The sequence below is a fragment of the Sycon ciliatum genome, chromosome 5 (assembly GCF_964019385.1).
Source record: "Sycon ciliatum chromosome 5, ocSycCili1.1, whole genome shotgun sequence".
NCBI classification, from domain to species: domain Eukaryota; kingdom Metazoa; phylum Porifera; class Calcarea; order Leucosolenida; family Sycettidae; genus Sycon; species Sycon ciliatum.
Window position 1 is genome coordinate 30,552,384 of NC_088647.1, and position 24,970 is coordinate 30,577,353.

The following is a 24,970-nucleotide window of genomic DNA, read 5'->3' on the forward strand; positions in this document are numbered from 1 at the left end:
CCCAATCCACGCAAAACATGAAAATATAAATGATTTTGTTCACAACTCATGATGGAGCACAGGTGCAGGTGCTGGAGCAGACAGGCAGGGTGTGTACGAACCTGCAGGCGATCCCACCAGATCTTGCGAATCACTGGCTGCTTTTCCGGACGCGTCTTGTAGAGGACGACCTCTTCCAGCTCAGACAGCATCTGTACAAATACCATACCCTGGACGAGAAGATAGGACAGGTGGATATGCACGAGGAACAGAAAACAGCGGGTTAATTGCTCACAGGAAAATGTGCAAAGGAGGACTGAAGAAAACAAATGCTGTCTGCTGAATGCTCTGCCACGGGAAAAGCCAATGTTCTTAAGTATGGTACACACATCAGCGTGAAGTTCAGAAGAGTTCACAAGAACACAGCGAGTCAGATAGAACATGAACGGATGAAAAGAACTGAAACAGTCATGCTGGCAGTCCCCCACGTGTTAAAGAAACAAAACAATCAAGTGTTGAAAGTAGCCACCGTACCTGATACGCTCGGTTGTAGCTCTCGCCGACCATCGCTGTAAGCTCAGTGTCGAGTATTTCGCGAGACAGGTCGATGCACTGGTGAACACACAGGAATATACGGCAGAAAAGAGGACAAACATAATTATAGTTAGGCAGAACACGGTATGAGTGGTTGGTACTAGTACAGGTGATCTAGTACAGAAGCAAGGAGACAGGTTCACGTGGCTCTGAATTGTGCAACCCCAGTCGAGTTACCGTATTATCCGGAGTAGAAGTCACTCTTTTAACACTCATAATTCACCCCAAAAAAAGTCTGTGTGGCTTCTACTACGATGGTCAAATGCACTGTGAAATACAGGGTAGGTGCTTGTATTCCGTGACAAAAATCTGGCTGCGGCTTATACTCTGAAATATAGGGTACATTGTTACACCATCGCAAGTACTGGCACTGTGTGGGAGAGCCCGCAACTAGTGCCTGTCCCCGTGTAGCAGCTTTCAATCCCTTACCCGCTGTGCCAGATCAAATTGGTTGTCGTGGATGGCAATGACGGAGCGGTAGAAGGCACCGTCGTAGCTGTCCGGTGGGATCATGCACGCGTACGCGTCCATCGACTGCCAGTTGGCAATGCCCCAGGATGCCGATGCGGCCATTCGCGCCATCTTCTGCTGCGCGTCTTCGCCAATGGTCGGCCATTTGTCTTCGGCGAGGCTGAATAGTCGTGACCTATGGCGAGGCAAGGACACAGACAGAGCACATAGCAGAGTGCTATAATTACAACAATGATTTGGCCCTGGGGGTGGGAGCGTTGCTCATAAAAATCACCCCAGCACACATCATGAGGGCTGGTCACATACCCTCCATACAAAAGCTACTGACGAGCGGATCCAAAACTTGTAACGTTACGGAAAATTACAACTACCCAGTCGTGTTTGACGTCATCACGTTGAAGCGGCCGTATCAACGCCGCTTGACTTACCACTCTCCCATGGCTTCCAGGCAGCGCATACGCCCCAGAGTCAGCTCCAGGTTATCCGGGTCTTCCAAATGCCGCTTCTCGTACAGGGCGTGTGCGTTATCCCAGTCGCGCAACTTCTCGTACCAAGTCTCCTTGGCCCGCTGAAAACAAAACACATAAAACAACGACACCGGTTTGGAATACTGTCTAAAACAACGCATGCCACCTGGCAATGGGTCACTACTAAGTGACCAACTATATAAACATTTCGACAGGAAAGATAAGAACGGCGTGGATTACGACAGTTTTTCGGCTTCAGACAGTACTACTGTGGCCTTTTGTGTTTGCGTTTCAAAGCACAAAAACAAAACAAAAATCAGCTGCCCACATGCAACTGAATGCAGACTGAGCAGTGAAGAAAACTTACCAAATCGGCTTCGTGATGCTTGTCCGCATAGACCAGAACGCCCTGGGCAGCTTCGGCCAAGCCAAGCTCGTTGTTGATGCTGACCAGCAAAAAGGCAATGCCCGCGCACATACACAACACAACACACACAAACACACACACATAGCACATAGTGCAAGTACACGCGTTACACAACTCAACATGTCAGTATTTGACACGAGAGTGGGCTTCCACCACAGGATAGCATGCCTGAGTAAGTAGGGAATAAGCCCATGGCAAGAACCTCAAGACAAGAACCCCATCACCACCACCACCACGCACACAAAATCCAAATGCAAATGTTCGGGAAAGAATAATTGACACGGAGACAAAACGTATTAGAGCTATATAGAAAAAAATAGGGTAAGCTTTTCCAACTGTCAGTGATCAACGACATACCAATCATCTTGGTAAGTAGCCCAGAGCATTCCACAAACCGAAAGCCCAGGGAAATACATGATCATGTCAACATGTCCAGTGCCCCCTGCCCATACCACAGGGTGCACAACATACCTGATAAGTGCCTCTAGCGTCGCCGCTGTTGGTCCGCTATGGAACTCTTCTTCCTTGTAATGCAACGCCTTGGCGTAGGCACGGCACTTCATTGCACATTCACCCATCAGCTCTTTCTTCAATGGAAGAGCACCCTGATAGAATACACAGCATGCGAAAAGAGTGAGAGAGAGAGAGAGAGTGAATGAGTGTGAGAGAGAGTGAGTGAGAGAGTGTGTGTGTGTGTTTGTGTGTTTGTGTGTGTGTGTGTGTCAGAGAGAGCGAGAAAGATGTTATTTAAAATACGTTTCCCAGCAAGAGGAACTGTACGCTGGGCTCAGAATGTAGAGGATGTGCCTCTCAAAAAAGGCCAAAAAGAAAATTGGTATGCACTTCTTTTGGCTTCCTTGGATCTGGTTTGTGACCGAGAAAAGGTCGTCCCTCAAAGCGTCTGTGCCATTAGGGCCCAGGTCAAGCAGCAACACAGAGTCGTAACTTGTCAGCTCTACTAACCTTCTCTGTATGTTCCATGAACTCCGCCAGGTTGAGCAGCAGCTGCGTGACTTCCGGCAAGCTTTGCGACTGCAGTACCTGCTCCAGGGCGGTCACCAGCTCCTCTTGCTGGTTCTCCTGCAGCGCTCCCCAGCAGGACACGAACGCTGCGTTGAACAGCTCTCTGCAATGATACAAAAGAGAGAGAGAGAGAGAGAGAGAGAGAGAGAGAGAGAGAGAGAGAGAGAGACAGAGAGAGAGAGAGAGAGAGAGAGAGAGAGAGAGAGAGAGAGAGAGAGAGAGAGAGAGAGAGAGAGAGAGACAGAGGGAGAGATAAAACAAAAAGGAAAGTAGAACGAATAATACTCCACAGCTGGTCGTACTATTCATGGAAGATACCAAACAAGTGCATTCCACATTTTTGAGACACTTCAGTGCCATATTACAGTGCCTCATCAGGAGCTCGGTGAGCCTCACACATATTCCAGCTCAAAAAGAAGCAACATGAACGGAGGACATGCTGGAGGAATTGTGCATACCACCAGCCTTCTCTGACAAAGCCGGTCTGCCCCAAGGGCCCAGTGCGGTGTGCTGACCAGTTCACATGTACCACACTCCCCATCAAACACCATCTAATCCTTGCAAGTTCGCAGACCTGGTCAGGTACCAACTGTTGCCCTAGTAAATAATAAACACAACAACAACAACAACAACAACAACAACACCAACACCAACACCAACACCAACACCAACAACAACAATCTCTTATTGGCCACTGGCTATCGTGAGAATAAAGATTTGAAACAACAACAACAACCTATCTCTTATTGGCCACTGGCCATCATGAGAATAAAGATATCAAAACCCACCGTGCTATCGGGTCGTGAGAGTCGGCAAGCACGTAGCAGTAACGCAACGACGGCGATGGCGACTCCTTCAGCAGCTTGATGCTCAGCCGCCGCAGCCACAGCATCCAGTCTTCGCGAGATACCAGGCCTGACGAGTCCCAGTCCTGCAAACGAAGAGCAGAGTCATATCCGCAGCATTGTCGAGAGATTGAATGAGGAATTTCGAAAAGAAGCGTAGAGAAACTGCTCAATGCTTCTCAGCAACAAAATGCTGCTGTCCGCAGATGGACAAACAGCAGCACCAGCACCATTATCATTAACACTTACCTATTTGGCACTGACTTGGGTGCACCACATCAAGGACTCACTGGACTGGCCATTAACAGTATGCTCTTGCTCACACATCGCTCATGATAGAACTGAATACAGTGTATACTAGTCGGTCTCTCATTCATGCTGTCGTTTTCTCTTGAGCCAGTGACGCCCCAACGACCACTCGTGGTTATGGGTTACACATACATGTACAGTGCCGCTCAAGTACGCGCCGGGCGTTGCGCAGCCACAGACCTGCGAACACACTGGGCTGTGAAATGATACAAGATGCAGATTTGAGTGACGCGGCTGGATTTCATTGAGCAACACTGTACCTACATACAAAATTACATGCTATACAGTACACACAGTCTTACTTTTTCCAGGTGTGACCAGTGGGTTGTCAATTTGCGACTGATGCTAGCAGCTTCCATCGCTGACAAATCGTCCATGCTCGGAATGCGAGCTTTCAGACGGCAGTTCTTATAGAACTCGATGGTCTCCGCGTCGTTGATGTTCTCGTGGTTGCGGATACGTCCGATGAGTCGTTCGTAGCACTCGTGTGAGATCTTGTACTTTGACACCATCTAGGAAAACACATGCATACATACCAGTCAGTATACAGGAAAACCTGGTGTAAGCGACCTCTGTGTTTAGCGACCACCTGCTAATAACGACCGTTTTTCCATGCACGGACAGTTCTACACAGACACTGTGGGACCTGGTTCTAAAGACCCCCTGGCTTTAACGACCGCTTTTGCTTGCACCGTGGGGTGGTCGGTTAAGCCAGGTTTTACTGTACAGGCAAAGGTAGAGAAACGATGAATGCCAGATTCACGAATCTCACTATGCCGAGCAGGGTGAAACAGGCCTATGGACTCTGACCCCCAGTTCTTCAGCACCCCACAGTACTCTACTCTGCATTACCTTGCTGACGAGGCGGTCGTAGATTAGAAAGTCCTTCTGCAGCAGCACAATCATGGCGCATATCATCGTCATGGAGATATCCTGGAGCTCTGCCGTATCCAGCACCCGTACCAGCGAGTGAACAATGCATGAGGAGAGCTCGGAGAAGTTCACCGACTCCGTCAGCGAGTTCAGAGTGCTGATTGCAGTTCTGCACCAAGACACAATGGGACAATCACCACAGAGACACACACGTTATGAGCGAGTGTGATTGCTAAAAATCCAGCCCATTGATAACCACCAGGCACTCTTGAAACTAACAAACATGCACGCACGCATGCACACCCACCCACACCGCATACCCCACCCACCCACACCCACACAGTAAATTTGTTTAGCCCGCGTTCCTATACTCCTGAAGATTTCACTGTAGGAATTCAAAACCTAACGGAGCCCCCTCTATGCTGGCCAGTGTTTTTCACTGTCCGCCTACGCAGCACATCACCCGAACACTAAGCAGCAACTGAACTGGACTTACTTTCGGACTTCTATCGGCATGGTTTTTATCTGATACGTCTTGACGATCGGTGGTACGAGAAGATGTAGATAGTCATCTAAACACATGCCAAGCTTTTTCAAAGACTGAAGAAGCTGGGAACACAGGATACAGAAACAAATGAGCAGGCAGTGAAGCCAATACAAAGGATGCACGACAAACCAGATTACATACCTTATAACATGTGATTTTAGGTGTGTTAAAATTTCGGCGTCAGTGACCTGCCAGGTTTCAGGTGCAATGTAAAATTAGGTGACCAGCCTACCCTTCACATACAGTGAAAACTCTAGCGCCTTTTAGGTGTAATCTAAATCTAGGTGCCTGTTTTCTCTACCGAAAGTACCGAAATTTAAATTACACCGAAAATAGCGTGTTCTCCAGTAGCTACACAGTCATGCAACGTTGCGATAGGATACGGCTTGGAAAGGAGATGGCAACCAGTTAGATGCTGTAAGTGACCCTGGGTGCAGTGCCGTCCAGGTTCAGGGGATGAGGTTTCAAATGCATTGATCCCAGTTACACTGTGAAAAATGGTAAAAATAGGAGTGACATCACTCACAGTTCAAGGAACAAAGTGACGGTACACAAAAAATAGGATAAAAAAAACTTTTTCTGGTAGTGTTTCTTGGTTGCACAAATACACACGCCTGCGACGCACACACACACACACACACACATAGACACACACACACACACACACACACACACACACACACACACACACACACACACACACACACACACACACACACACACACACACACACAAGAAGAACACACATGCACACACATAGACACACACAGACACAAACATATACACACTTACATTTCGGGTGACTATTCTGTTGGTGGACTGATCGTTGTGCAGAACTTGCAAGAACAGCGGCATCAGCTGAGGCAAATAGATGCTAAATTCACCGCCAAGAGCAGCAGCAATCTGCTCCAGCAGTGACACGCATGTGTTCTGTAACGCAGCCGTGCTGGTCGACACAACCCAATACGTCTAAAAAACAAAAAACAAACAAACAAATAAACACACACACAAATACACAGCACAGCTGGGTTGGTGCTGCACCGTGCAGTCTCATGTTTTTGCCACCTTGCAGGAGATAGCAGCAAAGTGTTTTTGTTTGCAGAGTGTTTCTGAAGAGCCTGTCTGCCTTTGGGTAGCGGCTCAAGTACATGCAGCAGAAATTCCCACAACCACTTCAACAACACCACACCGATTCCTAATACACTGCATCGCGTAACTCACTGGGGAATCTTCATATCCCATTATGAAGCGACAACCCGAGCATTATCACCACGCATGCACCAAAGTGACAAAACACACAAAGAGCAGATACGATTATGTAATACTGGTATGGCTAGTACAGCCAACTTCGCGTATAACGACACTCGACGGGGTATCAGAAAAGTGTCCTTATTCACGAATTGTCGTTATACCCGAAGTCCCATTATATGTACTACAGTTGGATGTGACTTTGCTCTGCGCATGGAAATTCTGTCATTATTCGCGAATTGTCGTTATATCCGCAGTCGTTATTAGCGAAGTTGACTGTATACGCGCATACTACTGAACCAGCCGCTGATACGAGGACAACAAACCTACCTCCTGCACCCCCCCCCCCCCCCCCCCACACACACACACCCAGTGGGAACACAGTGCCAAATACCTTGACAGCCCGGAAGATATCATCCAGGTAGGGACGTATGTGCTGTTTCACCACGCTGATGATTTTGCCGAGTTGTTGGAACAAGAACTACGCACACACACACACAACAGAAAAAAGTACAAGCACAGCCATGAGAGCTGCGACGAGAGTAATGCTCGGCTATGTCTAACTATAGTGCCACGTCGTACAGTACAGATGTCCGCCTTTACTCAGGCACCACTTCTGCAAGGATACTAGCAATTCTTCTGGAGTAGGGACAGTACTGATTTACTGATGCAGGGTGTATGAATGGGAAATACTGGGTCCTAACAGGCGTGCAGGGTTATCGAGAGTGCTGGATTTACAAAGGACTGCTGCACCACTAATTTGGTACAAGTAACATGACAACTTCTGCCGCTGCCGTGCCGCTACCGACATCTCACAAACTACAGCCGCACACACTTGTCATAACTAACCTCTCTGTCCTTGTTATCACTGATGTAGATAACGTCGATATAGGACGGGACAATCTGAGCAGGCAGGAAAGCAAAAGAAAACAACACATACACACTAGATGTAGAACTCCCTGGTCGCATGTACCATGAAAAAGGGACGCATGCATTGAGCAGTAGAAAGACGGAGAGAGCGTCGAATCAACACCGAGCGAACCGAGCACAAAGTACCCATTGATGGAGCGACTAGCCCTTCCCCTAAATACACACACACACCCACACACACACACAAAATAAATACACAATAAAACCTGTGTGTTGCCAGACCCTAGAATCATCCTGTATTGACCGCACACATTTTCATGCGCCAAAGTGCTGTGGATCGAACGTGCATCTCTGGATCAAGCGGAATCCTGTCATATCAGGACAGTTTGCACTGCATCAAGGGAGCCCGGTTAGGGCAGGTTTACCGCACACTACAGCATAGGAAGACAGTACGACGGCGGGACACAGTCTGCAACAACCAATAACGTATCTTGCTGGCGATAATAGGAGCAATATGCACAAACAGGACCATAAGCAACTATCCCTTACCTGCTTGATGAAGGGAACACACTTCAGTCCCAGAGATTGGAAAATCAATGTAACCGCCTGCACCAGAACACAAAAGGAAGCCAAACAAAATGAACAAGGAACGATCCGGCCGTTGCTTCTTGATGTTGAGCTTTCTGCTTTGCCCGTTACTATCCCCAGTGCAACGTACACGTCGAAACATGATGATGAAGATGTTGACGACGACAGTGTTATTTTAGGTATGTTGTCCGATGTCCCAGGATTTTACAATCGAGAAAGGCGTTTTCGTTTTCAGTGTGCTCTTTGCAGTCTACAGTGCATTTCAAAACTATAGACGCGTAGGGTTTTTGAAATATTTCAAATTTGGCTGGAACTTTTTGACAATAGTTTTCGGAATATTGCTCAGGATCGCTCCACAATTACTCTCATAATAGTTTCTAAAGGATTGGATAACAGACGCCCAATTTGGAAAAATATATGCACAAAGTGATCACAGATTTTATGTGGTATAGATGCTGGCATAACGGTTTTTGCCTAGGTACGCGTCTATAGTTTTGAAACGGACTGTAGGTGCATGGAGTGAGGATGCCACCGGGCACAGGATAACCCAAAGACTATGGCTGCGTTCGTTTTTAGCTACCTGGTAGAGTAGAGTCACTCTACCGATAGAGGTAGATGGTAGAGGTAAGTGCGCGAACGCTATTCTACCGGATTTAATAGTTTACACGATATGTACGTGAAATATTTCTCTTCTGTATGGAGTTGTGTACAAATCCTTGATCTTGCTGGAAATCCTGTAGCTCTACCAACTTCTACCGGCTTCTACCAACTTCTACCGGCTTCTACCGGCTTCTACCAACTTCTACCGGCTTCTACCAACTTCTACCGGCTTCTACCCACTTTTTCCTGGTAGAGCCGATAGAGGAAAGTAGAATCTACCCTTTTGAGTAGAAAAAACGAACACCCCTACCGGAAGAAGTAGTTTCTACCCAAACCTGTAGATCAAAAACGAACGCCCCCTATGGTGCCTACATAAAGGTCGTTTGCACAGGCTATGGGCTATGTTGCTAAACCCTTGCAAAAAGTGCTCAATACCATGATGGCGGAGCCAAGAGACACAAGAATGTTGCCTGAGGATTGGTGGATAGCCATGAAACTCTGAGTAACAGTATACTTCAGCTTAGATCTGTAAAGGTCCGTTGCATAACTTCAGGAATGAGCTGCTCACGCACATACCTGCACACACATCTTATGATGCTCGTGTAGAGATGGGTCATTTAGCACATACCTGCACACACATCTTATGATGCTCGTGTAGAGATGGTTCCTTTAGCACCTTCATCAGCATGGTGAGTGAGGTCACCGGGTAGAAATCCTCCAGTTGACCGTTGGCGGAATTGATCAGCAACTCCGACGGCGTATCGGCTGAGGAAATAAAAAAACGCACATGCGCGCACGCACACCCACACCCACCCACACAAAACATAACAATCTTACTGATGACTTTGTTGGCATAGCCATACTGTTAGATAGTTTGCTCAAAGCACCAGCTCAACTGCTTCCTTGAGGAAGAGCATTCTCCGCGGCTTCCCCAACGGTTGGTGAGGAACACATCACCCGAATTTTTCACGTCGCGTCCTCTATCAGGTTCATACGACTCCCTGCCAAATACTGGACGAAACGTGAACAAATAAATCCGATGATTGTATGTCGTACGCACATCACCACTATACACAAACACCTCCGAGCTTGAGATGACAGCACGTAGTACCTTGTTCGGTTGTGGTCAATTCCTGACTGCTGCCTAGCTCGCTCTTGCTGTCCGTCTCGTCGGTAAGTGTCTTGTACTTGTACGGGTCCAGTGCACCCAGTAGGCCAAGCACACGCATTGCCTGTAAGAGAAATGTACGGAGAAAACACAGTATTGTAAAAGTCCCCTTATCCGGGCAGGTTGGGACTGAGCACTGCTCGTAACTAGGAATTGCCTGGAACTCAGAACATGCAGCAAGTAACCATGTCATGCTACTTGGAAAGAAAAGAATTTTCGTGTCCATGCAGCAAGCGCTCATCCCTAAAAGCCCCAAACACATGAATGTATGCTGAAGCGTGTGCGTGCGTGCGCGCATGCGCGCGCGTGTGTGCGCGTGCGTGTGGTGTGAGTGTGTACACGTGTGTGCATGGGCGAATATGCAGGGTGGAGATGCATGGGAGCCAGTGATGACGGCATACCTCACGACGTATTGAAGGGAGGTGCTCCATTTTGAGGATGTTGAGCAGCACTTCTAGCAGGTTACGGTGCTTGAAGTACGCCTGTTCAATTTGACTACAACACAATGAGATGCACACACACACACACACACACACACACACACACACACACACACACACACACACACACACACACACACACACACACACACACACACACACACACGTGCTTGAAAGAAAACAACACTGATCAACCCTTCGGGTAAACAGGCCAAGCATTTAGAAATGCATATGTACATGTACTTGAAAACGCGGCAGAAAGTGAAAGAGGAAGGCCAGACGTACAAAGGAGGGCGTTGATGCGCTACCTGGATCTGTTACTGGCAGTGTCTGTTCTCACATGCTCCATGGAACGAGCCCTGCCTACATACAGCGTGAACACGGCACTGTGTGGCGTGAGCCTACAACAGTGAACTGAAATCCGACCCGAAGTGCAAAACTGACGCCCTGGACCAGTTCCGATAGCATCACTATACTGGTACATGTGTACGTCCAGCCGCATTCGTACCGCTTCCAGGGCGCCAGGGCCCGTGAAAGTTGAGGGCGCCAAATGTGCACTTTAGGTCGGATTTCACCGAGCACAACTGTAGATCAAACGTCACAGCTGTTTGAGCCTAGGGGAGACGGAGACCACACTCACACTTAGCATCAGCATGACACACACGTCACGTGCAGCATTAGCCAAACAAACCCTATTCTAAGAAGAAATGAGGACCAAGGAACTACAAGTTATGCTATAATGTCCACTAGCACTACCACACTAACTATAGCGTAACGTGTAGTTCCTTGGTCCTCATTTCTTCTTATAAATTAAACCTTGGCTCTCCACCCGAGTTTAAACCCTATTTCCCTATTCCAATACAGAGAGTCAGGCATTACATACCCAGTACTGCTTAGTAGCTGGCCTAGCGTCCACAGTGCAACCTACACATTGGGCACACAGCAAAAGAAAACACGAACAATCTGGACAATGAAATACATGTAGTAGTAAAACAGTACCGCAGCTCTCCCCCTTCCCAACACACACAGCTGAGTGAAAGTATCGCGCACTCATGCATAGCTCGACCTGCACGCCAGCACCAAGCTAGGAGACCAGTGCGGTTGGCTAAGGTAACCATTGACAGAGCTATAGACAGTTGCAACAGACCAGAAGGGCAGTGCAACCTGCAGCAATAAACTAAGAGAACAATGGGGGTGGCTACGATAATAATTGGCAGAGCTATAGACGATTGCAACATAACAACCCTCTCACACATTAACATGTAACAGACCAGAAGGGCAGTACTTCAACAGCCCAGCTAGCCGATATCTTGGAACAATGACGTCACCCTGCAGCAGACCTTAGAATGTCTCCTCAAACACTGTACACAAAGCTGAGTCAGCTTTTGACATCATTATACTACTTCCTGATGAAGCACGAAGGGCGAAAAATTGGAGAACAGTTCCATTTCAATTGCAGTGGAAGACATCGGTTGTGAAGGTGTTGGAGAGAGAATCATTGTACACAAAGATAAAATAACTGACTTGACTGTGCTTGACCTAAAAGGCGTGTACCACCACTGCACGGTGGGAGAGCAAAGACACAAGAGGGAATGTTAATGTTTACCTCTCGCTTGCTGGTCGACGCAGAGTCCTGCAGCATGTCTATGATGAGCGGGCAGAGCTCCGGAACATGGCCCAGCATATCAGGGCCGCACACCTACAGTTGGCGACAAGAACACAGCACGTACCACACGCAGCAAAGAGCATGTCCACAACAAACACGACACGCTTTAAGGTGGCTCGCGCCTATTTCTAAACTCGTCTTCTGCGCAGGTTCTCGCGCATCCTACGTTCGAGAAAAGTGCATGCGGAGTTGGCGTAGCGAGCTTGTACTCCAGTTTCGAAGGGTCCAGCTCGAGCAGATGGCCTGAGTTAGTGAGTACGAAACTCTCGTACTCGAGTCTAGAGTGTGAGCTTTTTTCTTCTTCTTTTTTCACTCCTTCACTTGGCTACGTTTTTTGAGGTGCATTTTTTACTTGTGGAAATAATTGTCACCTGTCAGAGAAGTGTTGGGATGTCCCTTCCAGCAGGCACTGCCCATGCCCATGGTCGGCTTCGGAAAAAGAGTAGAATAAAAGCGTTGGAGTCTATGTGGATGTCTTGGAAGGAATGGGGGACGGCACAGACGGGTACGTGAATGTGTAAAACCTGAGTATTTTGTATTTTCGTTGAATTGGTTCAAGTGACTTGGCGAGTCCCTTCCACAGTAGAACGCCATCCTTCGCAAAATTTGTCTATTTTGTCAAGAATGGCCGTTCTATACTGATCAATCGACTCTGAAGCCAGTGGATTGTGGAGGTCGCCCTTGAATATAAATTGAAATGGTCACGAATGTACGAAAGTATTTTTGATTCGAACATGTACTGGACAACGACGTGGTTGCATTGTGTCAGTAGAGGGTACTACTGTAGTATCTCACCATTTCTTTATGGTAATCGCTGTCCACCAAGAACTACTATAGTTATTGCCACGGCTTGATCACAGCGGTACACTGAGTTTTTGTTGAGAAATTCCTTCAATTTATTGTCTTATCACTCTGACTAGACTCAGTGCTTGAGCGTTTTATTTAGGATGCATTTTTTAGAGATTGATATTTACCAGTATGTGTTTCACATCACTCCTGACGAGAATAAGCATTTGAAAGCAACACTGGCTGACAGCAATCATGCTCCCCAGGCTCAAGTGTGTGTGTGTGTGTTACAAGGGTGTGCATGGCAATTTGGTAGAGTGTGTGTGAACACAAAGTCCACTATATATTCACAAACTCAAGTACATCGCAAAATTCTGCCTTCGTATCGTATATTGTGCCTTCATAACTTTGACTAGCCCTAACCTGCTGTCTGACAGGTGTGTCATTGGTGAATGTACATGTATACTGTCTCCCTTCACAACTACGTGCATGTAACACAATATTTACAGTGCACTTGCAGTGTATACAGCTAGATCAATGCAAAGTAATCAGTAAATTGTGGCTGCCTCTGTCACATTGTCATATTCACGCGACGTACATTCTAAATCATCGAAAATGCCCAAACCTATTTCTACGTGTGCAGAAGAAGATTGAACACATTCTTTCCTTGCATCTGCGCCTTGATCCTTGAAGGATGATGGCGTTCCTACGGATGCGGAAAACTCGGCGTCTAGCCGAGTCTGACGCGAACCGTGAATTTTTTTCCTTGACATTGGTTGATGGCATCAGTCACATCTAAGAGTGACACTCTATCTCAAACATATTTACGAAAAGAAGTAGTAATCTTATCTTCATTGGAGCGATGGTCTGCAGGCGTGCGATCATGTGTGTGTGCCTTGTGTGTGTGTGTGTGTGTGTGTGTGTGTGTGTGTGTGTGTGTGTGTGTGTGTGTGTGTTTAGTCACTGTTTACATGCACGTTTGTGCGTGTGTGTGGTGGGTGTGTGTGTGTGTGTCTGTCTGGCCTGGTATGAGGTTGCTCAGGATAGGCCTGCCTGGCGGGTGGACTGTCTTATCTGCCATCGGTCGTTTCGCCAGCCAGGTGACAAACAAGGCACAAATGTGGCGCAGAGCAAAGTCTCCCCATCCAGGATCAGCGTGGTGCTGTGCAGTGTGGTACATGCAGAAGGTGGTTTCACTCTCGTGGTGGCCTGCGTGTGCATCATTGTTTGCCCCTGGAACCATCGAAAGTGTCCGCGCCGGCATCATCTATTCCGCTCAGCGTCCATGCTTCTCTCTTGTGTTTGACATGCAATCGGCAATTCAAGTCAGTGCCTGGTTTCAGACGTCACATGTGCGACCGTGGCTATCGGGCAACCAAGTCTGACAGAGCGTCATATTGTGTCCGCTGTTCTCGCTGCAGCCGTCAGTTCCGTCGACAGAGTGACCTGAGTCGTCATCTCCGTTTCTGCTCCTGACAATGACTCCGGCTTCTTTCGGAATGGTGTGGCCCTTGGGCAACCATGCTACAGTAGCAGTAGTAGTAGTGTGTGTGTGTGTGTGTGTGTGTGTGTGTGTGTGTGTGTGTGTGTGTGTGTATGTGTGTGTGTGTGTGTGTGGGTGTGTGTTCTGCCTCGCCTAATAGCTATCATCGCCTTCGGCGATAGGCTTTCCAAAGGTTCAAAGGTGTGTGTGTGTGTGTGCGTGTGTGTGTCTGGAGCGCCACCGGGTGGCGTGCTCTTTCTCTCTCTCTGCTGCCCCTCCGGGGCCCATGTGACCCTAGTGGTAGTGGCTCGACAGGACAGGTGTGTGTGTGTGTGTGTTTGCATGTATGCGTGTGTGTGTTTGCATGTATGCGTGTGTGTGTGTTTGTGTGTGGTATGTGTGTGCACACGTGTGTCAATGTGTATTGCAGGGTTGGGTGGGCTAGTAGAGAAGGGTAGATGTACTTCGAAGTATATGGACATGTACATGGGATATGTAGGTGTGCATGTACATGTAGCAAAGCAAACTTATCAAAAAGGCATTCTGCGCCTATATGGCGAAATTGAGCATTGAAGCATATGTTTTTTGTTTTCTCATTGGCATGTACACAGTTAGTCCATTCAATAACCAAAAAATGAGGAAGATTGTAAATCAGGTTCTTGATGAAATACCCGTCCGCTATACATCACAAATCCTGTACAAATTTGACAATTTAGTGAAATTGTCATCGCCTATATCTCAAAAGTTAGCATTGAGACCCCGTTTTTTTAACTCGCCATTTGCATACACTACCTAAGAGCAACCGCCCACCAAATTTTCAGAGCAATCGTTAATTTTTTTGAAATAGGCGTGAGCCACCTTAAAATACTTCACAGTGTTCTAGAATATTCATAGGTTTTTGTTTTACAAGATGCAGTGTGACAGTGTATACAAGCAGTACAGGCTGAAAATATAAATGCGGCCGAAATGTGTTTTAGCCATGGGAGGCTGAAACGTAAACGTGCCGAAAAGTTGGAGCCGTGTAGCCTGTAGAGCATGCAAGCTGCGGTGGTAGTCTGGTTAGCTTACCTGAGCTTGCTGACCGACAGCCACCAGTAGCTGCATGACAAGCGATGAGCTCGTCTCCGCGCTCTTCAACAGCGGCATGAGAGTCTGGAAGAGAGTGCACGCAATGAAATCAGGAAAAATTGTCAGTAACCCAAATGTCCTCTTCATGCACATTGCAGCAGTAAATCAGATGAATCCAGCGCCCTCCCTAATTCAGCAGAATTCCCGGAGCACGGAGCACAAATGGCGCCGGGTTACAAAGGGACCACTGTACTATCATCACTGGAGCTAATCAACGGCGGGAATCCGGCGGGCATTTCATACTCCCTACAGTAGAGAGAGTTTAAGGCTGCGTTTACACGACAACGCTGGGGGCGAAAACGCAACGAAATCCTTTCGGATCCATGGTTCATTTACACGGTACGCGGAGCAAAACGTAGAAGTCGTGCACCAAAACGGAAGAAAACCAAAACGCTGGCCAAGGTGGAAGAATTTGAAAACGGAAATGTTCTGCCGGATAAATTTGGGTGTGTAAACAGTCGAAACGGTGTGCCGGCCTCGTTTTCCGTCACATTTGTTTCGTTTTCGGCCGTTTACACGGATCCGACAATCCAAAAAAATGTTTTCACAATTTTCGTCATGTGACGTGTGTTGTCGTGTGCCTGTTTTCAACCATTACTTGAGTGTGATTGGCGCAGGCGTACAAAACGTATCTTTTCCCAACCCCTCCAACTCCCTAAAAGCACACACATAGTATAGAACATACAGTGAAACTGCCCAAGCCGACCGCTCAAGCGACCTTACACACGTGGTCCCAATGTGCAGGTGGCCTTCTTATCCAGGGTCATTGGACAGGGAATAGCATGCATGGGTCCTAGTTGTAGTGGTCTTCTGAGGCAGGTGGTGGCCTTAACAGGTTTTATAGTATAACTACAGTTGTGGCAAGTGAAATCCGACACTTGCCATAGGGGACAGCGCCTCAAATGGACATCAATGATGTAATGCACTGCACCTAATTTGTACTATAGAGCCGTATGCATCCCAAACAGGTCGAAAGGTCACAGCGTAGATACACACAGTTCACAAACATGGTACACATAAGGAGTATTGGTATCCAATTCCCATTCATTTTTGCCAGCACCTTTTGAACCTTGACTGTGATGAGTACGAATTCTGTCATCAGACAGATAAAGTTGTATGCAACACATGTACTGTACGTATGCAGGGCTGCAGAGGCTGCAGGATGCACGGTGCAGTCCCTTATGCCAAGTGTCGGATTTCACTTGCCACAACTGTATATGCTTGGTTGTAGGCACAGGTGAGAGTGCACATGCAAGCTGTAATAGTGTATGAATGATGTACAGCTGGTTACACAGAGCTGTAGCTGTACAATCCTTACCAGCATGACTGGCCCCATGTAGGGCTTGGTCAGCTTCGGCGCGTACGTGATCAGGTGGCAGATGAGGCGCGCCGCCTGCTCCTTGCTCCGAGCAATGCCGCTGTATTGCAGCTCGGTCAGCACCTGGACACAGCAGAGTGCACAGAAGCATGAGCGCGCGCGCACACACACACACACACGCACACACACACACACACATGCACACACAAGCACGCAAACAAAACAAACACATACACCGGTAAAGTCACTATTTACGCAGACTTCAAAACTAAAATAAATTGCCATGGCTTGCGTAACGATCAGCCAGACTGACGTTTCCACATGCTTAGGAACACCACCAAATTCCAGGATCAAGCTATCAGATGCAGCTCCACTCACATTGATCAAGCATTTGCACACCAGACATGCCCTCCCCCCCCCCCCCCCCCCCCCCCCCCACACAGCACTAGTATGGCAACACTACTCACATTGATCAAGCACTTGCGCAGCACGGGCATGATGAATGCCGGATTGATGGTGCACAGGCGGCCAGTGATCTGGATAGCCAGCTCGCGCACCTCAAACTCAGTCTCGTTGAGCGCGGCGAACAGCGCTCGCAGGTTCTCCGCTTGTGCCAGGTACGTGTCAAACCGCTCGTGAAGGTTGGCAAAGACGCAGCGCCGTACGTCCGCCTCTGTGAACACACACCGAAGAGTATTAACACACACAAGTCAAATAATATCACCATAGCTCAGTGGTTAGAGAATCGCTGGCCCCAAGTGAAGGCCCCTGGTTCGAGTCCTGGTGGTGACAGTCAATTTTTTCTTCAGATTTTTCCCGTTTGCATCTTTCCCCACAAACCAACGAGACAAATATCTCGTCATAATATTGAGTTCATAAGAGAGGAGAGTAGAAGACCAGATGAGCACAGTTGAGTATCTCACTTGCTCACAACCCTAGTTCAAGCACGGAAGGCACCCATCTCGCTCCGCAGGCAAAGACAAGCACACAGGTTAAATATCTCGTCATATATTGAGTTCATAAGAGAGAAGAGTAGAAAGGAAAGAGACCACATGTGCACAGTCGACTACCTCGCTTGCTCACAACCAGGAATGCGTTCATCTCGCTCAGCAAGCAAAGACAAGCCACAGCCACAAGGCAAAGGGAATGCAACAAGCGGCTAAGGAGCAGCAAACCCACGTACCTGGATCAGTCACACCGACATTGAGCAGCTTCTTGAGAACGTCACATATGTGCTGCGTTGAAGTGACGCTGACCTGCATGCTGTGAAAAGACGCGCCAGGGTATTGGATCTGAAACAGAGCAGTAGAAACGAGACCACACCAGGGTACAAACAAGTAGACGTTAGTGACATTCGGTGAATTCCGAAACGAGTGCGTCGCAACGATGCCTCATTGACGCATTCGCAAGCATGCTCGGGATTCCTGGGTGTCTGGCCCGCTCGTCCAGTCAAAATTGTGATGTATATTGTACTTGCTTGACTAGCAGCAATCCTCTCTGTTGTTTCTCCGCTCTTAAAAGGGCAAAGCTAGCATGCAACCAAGTCAATCGTGCTACTCCGCTGAACGCTGCAGCCTGGTATTCATGTGCCACATTGGCACCAAAGGCGAAGAGCTATAACAGAGGACGATTCCGTCGGTCATCTACTAGAACTGAAATTGGCACTTGTCTTGTAAACAGACAAAATCTAACGGCGATTATGAATACCATACCCTGGGCGAGCGCAGCACAGGTTCTAAACTCTCGAAACAAACACATTGGTACAACAGGCGAAGGGCTACAACAGAGGAGGATCAGCTAGTAGTGCACTTGGCACTTGCCTTGTAACCAGACAAAACCAAACTGTGATTATGAGTATCAGGCCCCGGGCGAGCGCAGCACGGATTCTAAACTCTCGAAAACAATTCTCGGTCCGCTGGAGGCAGAGTTTTCCGCATCTGTAGGAACGCCACCATCGCCAAGGATCAAGGCGCAGATGCAGCTCCTAAAGCGGTGGGGAAACTCTTGAAACACATACCGCGCAAAGTCCCGAGTCGCCCAAACTCACCGGTCGTATAGGTACGAGAAGATTAGCACAGGTCCTAACTGCTTCCTTACGCACGGCCGCGTTCTCATGGTTGAGGTAGCTGTTTGCACAGTGCTGCACAAACGCCGTCAGGGGGTGACCAGAGCCAGGGTACAGCAGAGCTATACACAGGCACACACACACACACACATGCGGGCACGCACACACACAACAGCCAGAGATAGAAACTTATCCCCTTATATCTCAAAAATTTCAACCTTACATTGAGGCATAAAGTGTTCCACATCACCACATCACTGAACCTACCACAGGCCTGCCTAGATCTATGCCACGTCTACATTCCGGGTAGTGGATCGGCATGCCAGCATCTACACTACATTGCAGCATGCAACATGATGAACCTACAATGCACTTGCACGTACATCTGAAAACGCTGGTCACAACAAGAACTGGGCTGAGTATCTTCACATCTGGATTCTGGTTGACCATCTTGCTTTGGTGTCAACTCGGTTTATACGATAAACAAGTCAAGAACATATGTATGCATAGTTACTTTTAAGACGCACGAACCCACGTGCACACCCATAACCACACACACACACACACACACACACACACACACACACACACACACACACACACACACACACACACACACACACGTGCACATACACAATGCCTGACTAGATAACTAACCAGTGAAATCGAACTCTCCGAGGGTTTTCACGGCCAGCATTATCGTGCCTGTGTCAGGCTCCACCGCTGCGAATACAGACACGTCAAAGAGGCAAGAACACCAAACAAACGAACACGCACAGGATGAATTCATTGCCGAGAGGGGCGGAATCCTGAGGCGAGGGCTCTCCTACTACGTTGTCCATGCTGGGAAAGGCACACACAAACAGATTTGACTGCGTGATAATCTGTCGAAATAACAAAGCGTGTCTCGTTTGACGCTTTAACTTTGGCATTCAATGCTGCGAACGTTCGATGTTTGCGTGTGAAGTTTCTTTTTTTGTTTTGATGTCAAGCTAAATCTCGCGTGCACCCCCCCCCCCCCCCCCCCAAACTCTCCAGTAGAGAGATGGCACACAACGGAAATAATTCGTAAGATTTGCCTGCTAGCCGGGAGTGACGGAATTCGTGAGAAATTCGGTCAAGTGTTCGACGGAACAAGAGCTCAAAAACAAAAACCATCATTTCATTCTTTTGCAATCTCTGTGCTGTCTTCAGTACTCGGAGGCTCCACTGCAGCCGTCTTTCACTGCAATGGGAGGTATGCATCTAAGATGGCCGTCACCTTTTTGCGGGGCAAGTTACCCCATACTTGGCAGGTACAATCCGTTCTAGTGCATTTATGAATATGGCCTCACAATGTTCATGACCTTTTACGCAGAGTTGGTATCAAGGTGTGTACGGTTGTGTAGGGACTTGCCCCGCAAAACCTAATGGCGGGAAATTGATGCATGCGACCCATTGCAATAAATTAGTCTCCAAATGTTCGCCCCTGTTTCTTCATCAAGGAGTACTCCTATGAACTTAAAGCTGGCTCAGCTATAATTATAAGATCAACTGTGCACTACATCAAGCAGTAATGTTCAACACCCATGTACTGTTGTAGTACACTAGGCATGCGGATCTGCTCTGCACCTGTGGACTCAGCAGTGCTTGTGATATTCTTTTCTTTGCCTTTCCAGTTTGGTAGTTTAGTCAGCATATCCGCTGACGTAGCTGTCGCTGAAGTTAGCAGTGCTGCCTTTGACTTGTACAAATCTACTGTCAACCCCTCACCCCACCCCAACCCGTCGCTATCATATTATTATTGGGCAATGATCCCGTTTGACTTTGCCAAGTATAATAAAGAAAACAAATCTACTGTAGCCAAGGACCGTTTGGGTGTTGCTGTTGGATGTGAATTGAAAAGATCGCAGGCCTACAGTGGAGTTTCAAAATTCTCAAATGCTTTCGTTTGTTTTGCCATACACATTGAGGAGGGTCCACCTTACGTTAGGACAAGAAGATGTCCAGCTTTATTGTTATGCTACAACTATACATGTCATGTGGTGCATGACTGTTCCTCTAGAATTGTGCTCGGTAAAATCCGACCCAAAGTGCAAAACTGGCGCCCAGTGCCAGTTCTGATTACCGTAATGTCGCGTGCATAAGCCGGATTTGTGCATAAGCCTGTCTCGTGTAGAAGCATGAAATCTGCAACAGCTTTTCGCGTACAAGCCTGTCGCATGCATAAGCCGGGCCAGTACACGAGACGCGCCACGTGTCGCGTGCGTAAGCCGGGCTACTACGCAAGACTGGTGAGCGCGCCTTTTACATGTTCATGTTTGCATGGTACCGTACACTTGCGAAAAAAAAGAAAAAAAATCCCGTTGGAAAATGTTGGTTTTGACGTCCAAAAGTCAGCAGTTTGCGCATACAAGCCTGGTCATTGAGTGGTGCTTGTCATATAAGCCTGTCTCGTGTATAAGCCTGTCTTGTGTACAAGCCTGACTCCATCACCGGCTTATAGGCATATAAGCCCCGGCTAATGCACGCGACATTACGGTACATCATTGTAATTGTACATACGTACGTCCAGCCACATTCGTGCCACTTTCAGGGCGTCAAGGGCCGTGCAAATTGAGGGCTCCAAAAGTGCACTCTGGGTCGAATTTCACCGAGCGCAACTGTACAATTAACCCTGGACTGCAACTGTACAATTAACCCTGGACTGAGGAAGAATATTGTCTTCTCGCAAGTAGCGTCCACAATGTCTGACCCCTCATTTTTCGTTTAACGACCTCAGAGCAGCCCCATAGATGTTCTTTCCTTTCTCTCCGACATCAAGTATTCTCTAGTCGAGCTTTTGCAGGATGAGTTAGCTCGCTATGGAGCCTGCGCGAACCCACACCAGCCCCTGGCAATCCACACTGGGACACAGACAGTCTGACTGGCAACGGCACGCAACCCAAAGTGCAATCCTGAAGTCCGGGACCCGGGTTTATGAGGACGATCAGCGAGCTTCGTCCCTGCATGTACACGCAGTAAACACGGTCCTTGTGTGGGGTCAAGTCTGTTTGGCTGACACCGTGGTCGTCTAACTACAGTCTGTTTCAAAAAGATTAGCAATCAAGTTTGGGTCTTAAAAAGTATGAAGATAGGGGAAATTTGGACAACAAAGTACATAAAATGGCTTGTTAGGGCATGGCAAATTGTTCTGTGAAGGTTTCGGAACAATTGGACCAACCGTTAAGGAGTTAGAATTTCGGCCAGGTTTCTTGCCTTTTCCCATGGTTCATAATTTGCCCTGGAAGCCAGTATCGATTTGTTATCAAAACCCACGATTTATCCCTTCCTTTTTGGCCTTGTGGTTATGAATGCTGTCTGCTGACCAAGAAGTTGTGAGTTCAAATCCCAGCAAATCTTCAAGTCAAACATTTTTTCTTCATTTTTTCATTGTTTTGGTGATCACGCTGGTACAATTTTTGTACAAGAGTCAAGACAAAGAAGGTGGCTGCGCCAAACGACTTGTTGGAGCTCGCGTTTCCTGCCGAACTGACTGACACTTGACTGGCTCACGCCATGTGAAGTTGTGAACACACACAACACTGAAACTGTGTGAGTGAACACGGAAGTCACTGCGCTCATCCGCTGTAGCTACGTGTTGTTGAATACACCGGCACATCGATCGATCGATTTCTGTTTGAGAATTATTTTAGTATTTCAAGATCGCCAATTTATTTGAATTTAGGAGTCAACGCCGTCTTCTATCAGCTTTCACAGGCGTCTGCTTTTCTCAAAATGTCGTCGAAGTCACACGAATAGCTTTGCCACATCAAGGCCTTGGGAATGAGTCTGTGTCAATGCCGTTTTCGTCACATCGTGAGAGTAAATTGCATCAACGGCAGCTCAAAGAATCTATTTGGTCACAAAGCGGACGCATCCCGCTCGTCAAAATTCACCAGACTTTCGACATGTCCTCTCTGACTCCATATCGATACGACAGACGAGGAAGAACTCGTTTGTTGTAAACCAGACGAACACAAAGTCATGTACGAGTACCGACGTCAGTGAGTTGTCATTTTTCATGCTTTCGCGCGGAATATTTCTTCGAGTTCACAGTGAGTTTTTCCAGGCAGCCCTCGAGCGCTCATACGGTAAGACGGCAAACTCCCCGGGCGATCGCCAGGATTGCTAATCTTTTTGAAACTGACTATAGTCCCGGTGAGCGCTCAGTTGACTGCAGTACTCCGCCGGTCCGACACTGGTGGTAGGTCTACATAGTGAAGGCCACTCCGATGATTGTTTGCTGAATGCGTCTGGACTTCATCACCAGATGGGCCAAACGTTTTCCTATTAGTCACGTTGGGTTCTCTCTGCCAGTGCCATCATTAGAAGAGGATGCCGAAACTCCACTCGGGGGGACGGCTGATAGCGGTTTATGTTACCGATATCCTCCTTGTCCTCGTCTCAGTAGGTAAGAAATTCGAACTTGTAGATCTACAGTTACCTATTGATCCTCGTCCTTTTGTGACCGTGGCTGTTGCGTGTGATCTGTCGATCCTAACATTGACGCCCGACTTTTCGCTCGACCTCACGACCCTGAGAACCGTAAGCACCCCTAATTGTATTGCGTTTTACTTGTGTCTCGTTTCGTTTCAACTCGACCTCGTTCTTGTAGCACCTTGCTCGTAATTTTAGCTTTCAATCTTTGTATCGTTCCGAATTTTTGGCGGGCGCCCTTTTTGCGTTTTACTTGTGTCTCGTTTCGTTTCAACACGACTTCGTTCTAATCGACTTCGTTCTTGTAGCACATTGCTCGTAATTTTAGCTTGCAAATCTACTATACTACTGCAGTACTTGTCAGTCCTAGAAGAATCTTGAGCGAACGAGCACGAGACTCCGGCAATCCGCTGAAAGTCTGACGGACAACGTAAAGTGCAACTGTAGATCTACGAAAGTCATGGCAAAGCGTATAGGTCCTGGTCCTGGCCCACGGGTCCACGAGGCCGATGATCGAGCTTCGCCTCGATCACATCCGACACGTGCAGTACAAAGGACTAGTGTAGACCTCTACCATATTTTATACGTGATGGTCGCGTTGGGTTCTCTCTGCCAGTGCCATCATTAGAGGAGGATGCTGGAATTCTACTCGGGGGGACGGCTGATAGCGGGTAATGTTACCGATATCCTCCTCGTCCTCGTCCCAGCTGGTGAGAAATTCGAAAGTTGTAGATCTACATTATGTATACATAACTATACTACTGCAGTACTTGTGAGTCATAGAAGAATCTTGAGTGAACAAGCACGAGACTCCGGCAATCCGCTGAAAGTCTGACGAACAATGTAACGTGCAACTGTAGATCTACGAATGGCATGGCAAAGTGTATAGGTCCCGGACCGGGTCCACGAGGCCGATGAGAAAGCTTCGCCTCGGTCAAATCCGACACGTGCAGTATAAAGTACTAGTGTAGACCTCCACCATCTTTTATACGTGATGGTCGCGTTGGGTTCTCTCTGCCAACATTAGAAGAGAATGCCGAAACTCCACTCGGGGGGACGGCTGATAGCGGTTTATGTTACCGATATCCTCCTTGTCCTCGTCTCAGTAGGTAAGAAATTCGAACTTGTAGATCTACAGTTACCTATTGATCCTCTTCCTTTTGTGACCGTGGCTGTTGCGTGTGATCTGTTGATCCTAACATTGACGCCCGACTTTTCGCTCGACCTCACGACCCTGAGAACCGTAAGTACTCCTAATTGTATTGCGTTTTACTTGTGTTTCGTTTCGTTTCAACTCGACTTCGTTCTAATCGACTTCGTTCTTGTAGCACATTGCTCGTAATTTTAGCTTGCAAATCTACTATACTACTGCAGTACTTGTCAGTCCTAGAAGAATCTTGAGCGAACGAGCACGAGACTCCGGCAATCCGCTGAAAGTCTGACGGACAACGTAACGTGCAACTGTAGATCTACGAAAGTCATGGCAAAGCGTATAGGTCCTGGTCCTGGCCCACGGGTCCATGAGGCCGATGATCGAGCTTCGCCTCGATCACATCCGACACGTGCAGTACAAAGGACTAGTGTAGACCTCTACCATATTTTATACGTGATGGTCGC

General features: G+C 47.8%; 1 protein-coding gene across 1 annotated transcript in view; it reads right to left on the reverse strand.

The window, feature by feature from the left end:
• The window catches only part of LOC135818309 (serine/threonine-protein kinase mTOR-like), a 64,148-nt gene that overhangs the window by 24,680 nt on the left and 14,498 nt on the right, over positions 1–24,970 (reverse strand). The window contains exons 14-39 of the mRNA XM_065331667.1: positions 19,553–19,618; positions 18,878–19,017; positions 18,014–18,122; positions 17,298–17,503; positions 16,831–16,953; positions 15,453–15,536; positions 12,056–12,148; positions 11,333–11,373; positions 10,411–10,504; positions 9,953–10,073; positions 9,470–9,606; positions 8,203–8,259; positions 7,633–7,686; positions 7,178–7,264; positions 6,328–6,504; positions 5,485–5,597; positions 4,968–5,157; positions 4,418–4,627; positions 3,750–3,892; positions 2,902–3,064; positions 2,410–2,543; positions 1,879–1,957; positions 1,473–1,612; positions 1,003–1,219; positions 514–591; positions 102–209 (exon numbers count right to left, since the gene is read on the reverse strand). Coding sequence (XP_065187739.1) covers positions 102–209; positions 514–591; positions 1,003–1,219; positions 1,473–1,612; positions 1,879–1,957; positions 2,410–2,543; positions 2,902–3,064; positions 3,750–3,892; positions 4,418–4,627; positions 4,968–5,157; positions 5,485–5,597; positions 6,328–6,504; positions 7,178–7,264; positions 7,633–7,686; positions 8,203–8,259; positions 9,470–9,606; positions 9,953–10,073; positions 10,411–10,504; positions 11,333–11,373; positions 12,056–12,148; positions 15,453–15,536; positions 16,831–16,953; positions 17,298–17,503; positions 18,014–18,122; positions 18,878–19,017; positions 19,553–19,618 — 3,164 coding nt within the window. The remainder of the gene's footprint in view (positions 1–101; positions 210–513; positions 592–1,002; positions 1,220–1,472; positions 1,613–1,878; positions 1,958–2,409; positions 2,544–2,901; positions 3,065–3,749; positions 3,893–4,417; positions 4,628–4,967; positions 5,158–5,484; positions 5,598–6,327; positions 6,505–7,177; positions 7,265–7,632; positions 7,687–8,202; positions 8,260–9,469; positions 9,607–9,952; positions 10,074–10,410; positions 10,505–11,332; positions 11,374–12,055; positions 12,149–15,452; positions 15,537–16,830; positions 16,954–17,297; positions 17,504–18,013; positions 18,123–18,877; positions 19,018–19,552; positions 19,619–24,970) is intronic.